Source organism: Botryllus schlosseri, chromosome 2 (assembly GCF_051294905.1).
Source record: "Botryllus schlosseri isolate E-star chromosome 2, Bs_hap1, whole genome shotgun sequence".
NCBI lineage: Eukaryota > Metazoa > Chordata > Ascidiacea > Stolidobranchia > Styelidae > Botryllus > Botryllus schlosseri.
Window position 1 is genome coordinate 24,798,393 of NC_137237.1, and position 11,019 is coordinate 24,809,411.

Here is an 11,019-nt window from a genome sequence, read left to right on the forward strand (position 1 = left end):
TTGACTCAAATTTGTTTTGAGTATAGTATAGTACAGTATATAGCACAGTGGTCGGGAACCTTTTTTGTATGAAGAGCCATATTGGCCCTATTTTTTCCATCTCAACTTCCAAAGAGCCATACATGTCCATAAAATGTTACGTCACAATCGAAAATTCGTGACGTCGTGGTAGCACTAATTCGAACGCACTACATGGAATTCTTCGTGTGCGCCATATTTCGTCTGTAAAAACTGGTATTTATTGTTCGAAAATAAAACTCGAAACGAGAGGTAAAGCACAGACGGGCAAAGCCTCAACATTGATAACGCAATTCATCGTAAGTAGCTTAGAATTTATTATAACCGATATTAATCGAATGTGACTGTCACACTGATTCCGAAAATCTAAATACCTATCGACTTCTTAATTCTCAAAGTATTCGGCGGTAATATAACGTTGCGCTACACGCATACATTTTATCGCCAGTACTACACAGAGCTATACTTACCAATCAAGAACGTGGATTGCTATGGCATTGTTTGTAATTCGAGTTTGTAATTGTGAATTTCACATCCACAACAGTTCATTTCGCGTTTTGAAATGGGCGTCGCCATATCTGCTATGCTCTTTGATTAATCAACGTATCGCACAATTCAAGATTTCGAGTCGGGTGCATAGAATTCGCGAGTGATATTGGCCGCCGGTGTGACAGTATCTTAAATTTGATGATTTTGAAAATAGGGGGTCCGAGCCTCTAAACCTGAAGACGGCATTGTCTTTACCTCTCAAAGACATGGTTATACTGTCACGAGAATAATTATTCTGGTCGTGATGAAAATTTAACAACAAGTCGTTGCAATATTGATCAATTCAGTACAAAAATGAATATTTGGCAAAGAGCCATATCTTATACCCAAAAGAGCCATATATGGCTCGCGAGGTATAATATATATAGTACATAGTATATTTATCAAGTATGCTTAGGACTCCGATACCGTAGTTGACAAAGCTACAATTACAAGATGTTAATACAGACATCATACTAGACTAGACAATCGATATCCCAAAATATTTGTCATTTTGTTCGAAATTCGCTTGTGCTCCTTTTATCGGTTAAGATAAGATAAAAAATCGATTGAAAGATATTCATCGAGTTGGTGGTTAGTGGTTTTAGAATTGATGTAATAGGCAACGTGAGAAGGGAATACAGACCTCCTTAGTGACCTGTGCCGGGTATCGCGATAAGCAGCTAATGTTCGAGGTATGCTAACAATAAGTTTAGTGTTCCATTCGATGTGCAATTGTGCATCTCCGTATAATCGGTATTGGTCCGCGCAATCGTAAATTTCATTGCTTCACTTGGTTGTCAAATAATCCATCTATACATAGAGTTGCATAAAACATTTGCTTATATATTCATATATTTCCAGATTATCAAAAGAATGATGTTTCTGGAGTATGCTGCTGCCGCTGAAGCGACAAAATGAAAATTATTTAGATACACCGTTGTTTTGCCACACAGTTCTATACATGGGTCATTCCAAGATAAGTCATTAACCACGGAACCCGTAAAGTATTCGTGTTAATATAGCATAAACGTAGGGGTGGTCAAAGTGTTGTCTCAAGTACTCAAAGAACTAGAAATAACGCCGCGAAATCTTATTGTGAAAATGAAAGGTATTAAAGGACTGAACAAAATAATTTAAAAAGTGGATTTTGTAGAGGGGTTATACTTTTAGTGGTTAATCGGATGTGGCTACTTTCAAAATTTCAAGATGGATCTTTTCGACGAACGTAAATTGACTAATGACACTACCAATAGCTGCAATGTTCGAAAATAGATTCGGTTATCGTGATACATGGGCTGTTTTACGCGGCTATCAATTTCACTGCAAAAGTGGAAGTACGCCGTTTCTGACCACCTCTCCGTGCATAACGCTTATTCATTGATAACTGCGAAGATTTGTGCGCCGCTCTACGATATCGCCTTTTAATGCTATGGCCATTTGAAGTTCGGACGATACGTGGTCAGTGGTCACTGTTCAGTGCTCAGTTATGCGTGAAATTGTCTCGATTTTAACCATCGAAATGTGAAAGCTCCGCAATGAAATAATTTACAGAGTTTCAATTTTGAATTGTCCGTATCCTCGAAATGTACCGTGTCCTTACGTATATTAAATTCTTCCATATGAAAATTCGTCTCAAAGTAATTCATCACCGTCCATCGAAATTGGGGGTACGATTATAAAACATGAATACCGTGGTGAATACCGATGATGTCTATTTGCTCCAACTAATTGAAGGCATTCATAAATATCTATCTCATATAGCCCACAATAAATCACTGGGCCATAGGAAGGTCTGTGCTACGAAATTGCTGTCGGTTTTGGGGTATCTTAAGGCTGCTGAACCTACAAAAATATGGATTTTGCGAATCTGGTCTAATCTTTCAGATTTCAGTCGTTCTGTAAAAAAATAATCCACTATAAATGTTCAAGTTTTGATGTGAGTGCTCTCCTTACGCTACAAAAGCGTTTTGAAAATGCAGAATTCCGTCATTGTATAATCAGAGTGTGTCATTACCTAGTACCTCCATGAATTCCGCGTAATGAAATTAGTCCTACCATATTGTGTTACAATATTCAAAATCCATTTATGCATGGACGAAATTCGTTTGAGATAAGCTTCACTCAGCAGAGTCTAATAATTGAATATTAACAATCTTTCATTAACTTTGATACGAAACTTTCAAATTTCGAAAATTCAAATCGAGGTTAGTTCCACGCACAACATTAATTGAGATATCGCAGATGGCTCAAGTATTCATAGTCCACTCATAGATCCTTCTTTTCAGGAGATTATAATGTCGTATGCTAATTCAGCATCTCCAAATTAGATAGCAACTGTTGAAATACCTTAAACTTTTGAAAAAAAAAGTTGTTTTTGGCCAGTATAAATTTAGTCCATGATATGACCAAATTCTGAAATAATGCTTTGCTTCAAAGCGTTCCTACGTCATATATCCATAATTCGTTTTTAAGATACAGTTATCACTCATGCTTAAACCGAGTATTTGTATGCCCGTTAAAACATGTATTTGCTATGCTAATAATTTATGGGCTACATCCACACCTCTGGAACGTGATTGTAACTGCCCAACAATCGCTTCTAGTTTGCTGAATCGCTTCTCAGTAGCTCGTTTCCATTTTTCGTGAGATTTCACTTTGGCGTTTGTTTTCCGCAGTGAGATTGTTAGCTCGCTCACCCTTCTCTGTAGGAGTAACATCTTATTGCTGAGGTAGGTGCTCCTTCGTCTGGAACGACTCTGCCATTGAAAAATAATCACGATAGCTGATGTTCAAATTGACTACATCACAAGAATGCAAATTTAACCCACAACACGTTGAACTGGTTTGACTGCGACACGCCTTTTCCCGCATGATAGGCATCGTTTCCATCTGGGCCTCTGTTCCAATTTAGCCAATTCAAGTCTTAATTTGGTCTGTAAGTAAAAACACTAGTTTACTTGAAATCTACTTTATATTTTGGCGTAGCTGTGACAGCAGGGCTTTGAAGCCGGAGCTAGAGCAAGGAGCCGTGCATTTTCAGCTGAACCGGAGATGGGACCGGAGCTGTATATCAATTTGCGAAGTGGAGTCGGAGCCCGAGCTGGAGCCGGTTGTTTGAAAAGTAGCTCCGCTTCCTATGTATTTCACGAGATGCTATGCTACTACTATTGACTGAATTCACGTTATTTGACGGTAATTGTTCGCCAATATTAGAAATGTTGCCTCGTTGGCACTACGTTTTCTAACTAGCCATGTTCAATGTCCATGTCCATGTCCAATTGTCCATACATAGTCGCCAAACTTGGGTAGGCTAGATATGCCGCGACTTTCTCCGTAATTACTGTATTGTGGGTATTCGTCATGCCCGCAATTTCGTCATCAGCGCAGCACCGATGACCGTGACCGTATAATTGTGCGGTTCGAAAAGTAATGATCGCTATGCATTTCACAAGACGGGATTGATGCATATGAGTGAAATTCGACAGTGTGTTATTTTTTATTTAATTAAATTTCATTCGAGCGCATAATCGTTTACTTCTGTAACGATTTGCGAACGTAAATAGGGAAATGCATCGAAGCAGCGCACAACACCATTTTAGTCCGCGGACGATGGTCGCGCTGCGAGCTTGTCAACATGTCAATGCGACGTCTGGACTACCTTGTGTTGTATATAAAAACACGAGTTCTTACAGGGCAGCAATTAGTGATTGGATGCGCGCTTTCCAGTTTGTAATCATAATTTTTGTGTATTCATTCTTGTCTGCTTGATGCACTCGTATTGTTGAATTGTCGCTCATTGTCATTTGAAAGCACGTATCGTTTAACTTGGTACTGGCACAGTGCATTGTGCACTTGTACACTGTGATGCAGTGGCAGCAGTGCACTGAGCTGAATTAAGTGACCAATTACCGATGCAACACCAGATTCTCAGTGGCACTATTTCTAAGTTTATTCGATTCGTTTGAAGGGAACTTCATATATTCCTATGAGCCTGATCGACACCGGACGGACTGGTAACGAGCGCACCAATATCGAATTTCCAACCGTTGGCTGATTGACTGAAAACGGATTTCTAATGAGAAGGTCGGTACATGCGCTCATATTGCTCTTGGTGCAGTTACACTTGCATAATCGCACTATTTCAAATTTCAATATTATATTCGACTGTATGGCTTGATATTATCGAGCACAGTGCCGGCATTAAAACGTCACATCAGTAATTATCACATCACATCGTTGTTACCGACTACTGACTGAACCATCCAATAGTTTTCGGAGCCGGAGCTGGACCGACTTTATGATAGAACAGAGCTCCGGAGCTGGAGCTGGAGCTGGAGCAGTTTGAAATTTACACTCAACTGCTGTGAGGCACATTACGCGTTAAAAGGTATTCCACGGCCTTTGATATTGATAACAGAAGATAGACTAACAATTTGACAGTTGAATCACATAGTGCCCAATGTCATCCAATCGCTGGCGGTCGCATGTAATACTGGTGGTGATATATTTTCATCCAAATCCCGTTAAGCCACATGCTTTTAATAATTTTATAAGACCCTGTAGGCCTGTACTCACATATCGAAGAGATACCTATAGTACATTACACACTTGGCCTCGAATCCTAGAATCGGCCTCGGTCGCACTCAAACTGACAGTCCGTCAGGTTTAATTAGTGACAATATTGGAGAATTCTGGCACTAAGGAGTCACTCGAATTTCATATCGATTGATGAGTCACCAAGATAAGCCATTGATGCATGGTGTGTCGTCTCGGCTGTACCGCAAGTCAGCCCGAAATCTATATACCAGACAATGTAATCTATAGTATGCGTCTGGAATAACAGCTGTTGTCTGGAACATGAGCTGATGTTCAACTGCGTGATAGTTGATTCCATTTGCTGTGGAAGTTATTACCTGCGTGTGAACTGTGATGCAACTTGATCTATGGAGGGATATATGCACCGAATGAACAAGAACGATCTATCTCCTTCTTCTGACCCAACTATCCATGCACCCATATAAGATAAACGGATTTATTACTTTAAAACACAAGTCCGCTCATTCAACATGGAAATATGACTCAAATCCATAATTACTTTACTGCGAGAGAGTCGTTAAACATCAGAGCAAGATTGAAAACAATTCGTTTACAAATACTCGAAGATTCACAGCAGCGGTACCAGGCAGTTGGAATGGTTGATTACCAAACTTTGATGTGACTTATATCAAGACATTGGAATTCGCATTGTTTCCTCATCCTGTTATCAAAGATGAGCAATGAGCATGGCTTTGAATAAAAAATGAATTTGATGATTTTGGATGGATTTGAATTTGCGGAAGTGGATTCAGATTTAGACATGGAATTTCAGATCAAAACTTTGAACAAATTTCGACTCATTTTCTCGTTTACGTGTTATCGAATTTGAGCAGCATACGGAGTGAACTCAATACTTCAAGGTAGAAGGCGAAAGAAAGATCAACTGGAAAACATAATTTGGGTTTGAAGATATTAAATTCATCAACTCTGTCTGTAAAACGCAGCCGGGTGATTTAAGATATTGTTTGAGACGCTATACCATCCAGATGCGATAAGCTACCTTTGCAACTGTAACATCGGGTTTTCTTCATATCGGGCGAAATAAAACGACAACGAAATAAAAATTATAGTCTGATAGTTCCCGATAGGCTATACCTCAGTATCTTTTTCTTGTGCTGTGAGCTTGTCATAAATCGTCTGGTTCTCCAATTCGTCAAATTGAATTGACAAGGTATCGAAATTCTAAAAGAAATAATAGTTTGACTCTTCTTCTTTGTCATTCGACTGCTCTAAAAGGTGTTGGGGTGGCCACTGTAATTAGTATGACATTCCAGACGCAGTCTTACTCATTTCCTGGGCTCTGGACCGACACCGGAATGAGTCCGCGGCCCTGAGTTGAGAGCCATTGTGAGCCACACTCAGGCGCAATCTAAATGTCCCAAACCAACCTAAATCAGAAACACATTTCGCTGGCCGCATAAATTGTCTCTGCTGGATGCAGGGATCTAATATATTCATGGTTATATGCTAATGTCATCATTTCAATACATCCCTTTCGAAAAACAAGTAGTCTTACAATAGCAAAAACTATACTCCGAAATATTCGCACCCAAGAGAATACATCCAATTACAAACATCGGGTAATGCAATCGTCGTGGTGATAAGAAACACAGTGCTATGAAACACAACGTAGGTCTATGTAAATTGTACAATGTACATGTACATACTTGATTCTGAAGTCGATCAATAGTATCGGAATGGGTACTGAATATTCCAGACTCCTCGATCGCCGGTTCGGTGGATTCAGAAGTACTAATTACGAACGTGAAGCAGAAGACACAAAGTACCAGTATTCTTTTCATATCCGGCACCTATATGAATCCGGTCTATTGTGTCATGCTACAAATGAAGAATTTTGAATATTGGATCTGCATATGTCATTAGAATCTGCCTGTGCCATACGCAACTTCATTGTTCTATACTATAGAGTATATAGTCCAAGGAGTAGGGGAGCCTTGCGGGTCATAAAGTATTTGCTCTCTGCTTATCCTACGGGCTATATATAAGACCTATACGTAAAGCATTAGTAGTAGTTTCAAGTTTAGTTATTGCATAGCTAGAGAAATTATTTCTTATGCTTACTACATTTAATCTGAAAACTGTGGTTGTAAACTGGAATCTCAAACGTGAATGCTGTAACTTATCGAAGAATGATAATTTCTGCAGCTCTCTCCAATGCGATTTACCATCAGTATGCAATAATATCTCTCGTGATATGCACTTCCATTTGTAGTGGTTAGCACATTGCACACTGTGATTTAGTAGTTAAATTCTAGAGTTGTAATCTGCATAGCAAATATAATATGCCGGATAATGAATTCTCGATATTTTAAAAACCGCGGCAATTAGACGTACATCTGCATAGCCTATATATAAATAATTTATAACGATAGCGACAAATACAGCTTCCCGATTATATCAAAACCTAAAATTGTCTAATGCAACCTTTGCATTCGCACTTGGTTGGCAATTGCCCGGATATCCCCAAATGTCACTGTTGCTAGATATTTTACTCACGAATAACTTCAAAAAGCTGCGTATGGTTAGATAGCGTGAACGTATTGTACTCCAAGATTGTAAACAGGCATCAATTTTATCGTTTGGTGGATATGACTATCCTAATGCACATATAATTTCCCATACATAAGCTGTAATTTGTTCCTTTTTCTCCCTTCGAATATTCATTAGTTTAAACAAAATCGTGTAAGGTTACATAAAAATGAGACTCTGGGGATGATCTTAGATTCTAAAGGACAGGTGATCTCACCAAAAATGTGCCAGTAAATATATCGTTTAAATCACAAGATTGGTGGATATTGTCTAGTCTGGAAAGGCATTCACTATATATCTATTACGGAATCGCCAATGTGTATACCTACGTGCTCATTGCACTGCACACCCTGTGGGGCTGGACTATATAACTATACAGAATAGGCAATATCGAAAAACTCTGTTTCAAAACCTCACGTATATGGAACAAAATAGTTTTTCGTCATAAATGATAACATGCGATAATTTTCTACAGTGGAAAGGTTTTTCAAAAGCTTGACAGGCGCATGCGCAAACATATAAAGATAACACAATTTTAGGGCTAATTCGACCTTATGATGTTAATGATGGCTTACGATAACTATTCAACAAGTCGGACATATCGAAAATAATCTTCCACATGGGCCTACTTGACGATCGGGAATAACCATGCCCAACTAGAGCAAATGTCAGCAATTACCTGTCTTGCAAGGGTACTGTGGCTCGAAATCGAAGCGGGAATTGCCAAAATCGTATAATTCATAGCCTGTCCCAACGACTTTCCTCATTATTCTAACGTAGAATACATCTTCGTATTAACTTCACGCACACAGTCTCTTTCAATTCGATTCCGTGAAACTATGATCGTCTGTCGTCTATCTCGTATTTTTCCCATGTCTTGCCTTCGAGTCATGGCCATATTGCTCTTGCCATAAAAAGGTCACTTGAAACGAACGTATACAGTTGTAGTACCACAAAGACGTGATATCGGAAGTAATCAGGGCATGAAATAAGGGACATAGAAGCAATCCGGTGTCCATGCAATCTGATCGGTGGACTTGGCTGACGCATGACGTACAGTTGGGTCGATTGACTATAAACTGACTATACGGTCACGACTGCTTTGTGAATTTCAATATTTCAACGGAGACGTCACGGTCAAGCTATCAAATTGATATATCGCTGAACAAGTTACCTCTTACGTCATTGCCTTGCTCCCAGTCGCGTTTTATTGTATAATATCATACATTACATTTTATATATATCTTACCAAACAAAAAGGCCAAGGTGCAAACACGATGAGTAGACGAAACTGCTGTCACTGTCACTACATCGGTAAGTCAACGGTGCCTCTGGGAATTGGTTTGACTAAGTGAGAGGGCCTGTTATGTACTGTACATACCGGCTTCTAAGCATTGTCGAATTATATCTAACCCATACACCTGATTGGTGTCGTGGCATAGAATATTTCTCACCGTCTGTCCCCGTGTTGGGTTTCATTGAGAAGCAGCATGAACTTCATGGCCAAAATATGTTCTGACAAGCAAGATGCCGCAGAAGAACGGGTGACGTAGGCTACTATATAGGCTACGTTGATTATGGCACATAGCAACAATGGCCTGAGTGTTACAAGTTGACCTTCCTCTGTGACACGTGCGGTGAACATTCAAGCATGCACGTTGCACAAGTAATATTTATGTTGCAGTAAATATAATTTGGATTGAGCGTTTCATTTTCACGCACGATTCACCTATACCTACAAGTTCCTTTTACACTTTCAGTGTCCAATTTTTGACTCAATCACAGTTATTTTACCCGGTAGCCTATTTCGTGACGTCCAATAATAATCTTATCTCCGTACAAGTGAAAAAAGTCTGCGATATCTGCTATATGCTATATATATATAGCTATATATATGCTCTTTTCATAGATGCGATTACTCCTTAGAGAGACTGTAGTGTACGGTCATGATATGATAAACTTAACGACGTGAACTGGCGTTATTATTGCTTCAGTCTAGCATTATATTTCCCACGAGAATATATAGGATAACCCAAGAGCGATGGGTATATTGGCGAAACGTGAACGATAAGCTTCAGCTTTCCAAATTTGCTTTATAGGTTCCAACTGGGGATGGTGAAAACGTGTGGTTCACCTTTTCGCTCGTGTTCGCAAACAAACCTTAGTATAGGTTATGCACTGTGAACTTTTGTCATATATTAGAATTTTTCACGTCATTATAACATCTTTGGTCGAAATTCTTTCCATTTTAACCTACGAACATTCTCTGCATGGCGTTGGCAGCATGAAAAGAAACTCGGCACTAAATGAGCATGAGCTTGAGCATGCACCTTGCCCATTTCAATAATTTTATTTGCCCTGTCAAATAGTTGGCTCGAAATATTAGGAGTTCCGTTTGTAAATAGTTAGTGACTCTCTGCTGTGGCCCGCAATCACGCAACATCAAGAGCGAAATATACCGTAGATTAGGGTTCCCATAAGTCTGGAATTTCCCGGACATGTCTGGAATTTCACTGTAAAAACTGCGTCCGGGAGGAATTTTGTAAATATGCCCAAATGTCCGGAATTTTGAATGCTTGAAGTAAACTAATAATTTTTTCTTAAATCAACATAAACAAGATTATTTTTGGGCAGATTTATGCTACATGAAATTTTTCTTCGCGCTGCGCGCGATTTAGCATAATGTATATTGGTTTCAATATGGGGACTACCACCCTCGCAAAAACGGCGATCAAAAATAAATATAAAATAACATTCATTTACAAAAAGAAGTCTGATTGTAATCGCAATTACAAGATAACGGTTTATTCATAGAGTCAGTTTAGGACAGGCTGTTTGGACGCTTTATTCAATGATGGTGGTTCTAAGCCTGTGGGTAGTTTGCCTTTATTCTGGGGTTCGCGAAGACGTTGAACGTAATTAGATTCCAAAATAAGCCGTGAGTAAGTGAGTAAGTCTGGGCAAGTGTGCCGACCTTTAATTAGTAATCAGCTCATCAAATTTTGAGCTGGGCCACGGCACATTTTCAAATTGGAAATGGAGTCGCGACGATAAAAGGTTGGAAACCACCGGATGTGCGGTGTTTATATAGCTCAGTGGTGCAGTGCGGACCGGTATTAAGCTGATAAGTAATCTTATCGGCGTGACATTAACATAGGGTTGCCATACGTCCGGAATTTCCCGGACATGTCCGGAATTTCACTGAAAAATTTGCGTCCGGGAGGAATTTCTAAAATATGCCTAAATGTCCGGAATTTTGAAGGCTTTAAGCCGGCTCAAAAGTTTTTCGTAAATCAACATAAACAATATTATTTTCAAGCAGAT

General features: G+C 39.3%; 1 protein-coding gene across 3 annotated transcripts in view; it reads right to left on the bottom strand.

Annotated features, from left to right (window-relative positions):
* Window positions 1-8,599, bottom strand: part of LOC145434264 (uncharacterized) — a 34,529-nt gene extending 25,930 nt beyond the window's left edge. The window contains exons 1-5 of one of the 3 annotated variants that reach the window (XM_080311622.1): window positions 8,375-8,599; window positions 6,813-6,984; window positions 6,241-6,327; window positions 3,378-3,482; window positions 3,113-3,305 (exon numbers count right to left, since the gene is read on the bottom strand). In XM_080311622.1, the coding sequence (XP_080167748.1) occupies window positions 3,113-3,305; window positions 3,378-3,482; window positions 6,241-6,327; window positions 6,813-6,947 (520 nt within the window). In that variant the 5' untranslated portion in view covers window positions 6,948-6,984; window positions 8,375-8,599. The remainder of the gene's footprint in view (window positions 1-3,112; window positions 3,306-3,377; window positions 3,483-6,240; window positions 6,328-6,812; window positions 6,985-8,374) is intronic. The other 2 variants (XM_080311620.1, XM_080311621.1) reach the window with 2 other exon arrangements.
* Between the last annotated feature and the right edge of the window lie 2,420 nt (window positions 8,600-11,019).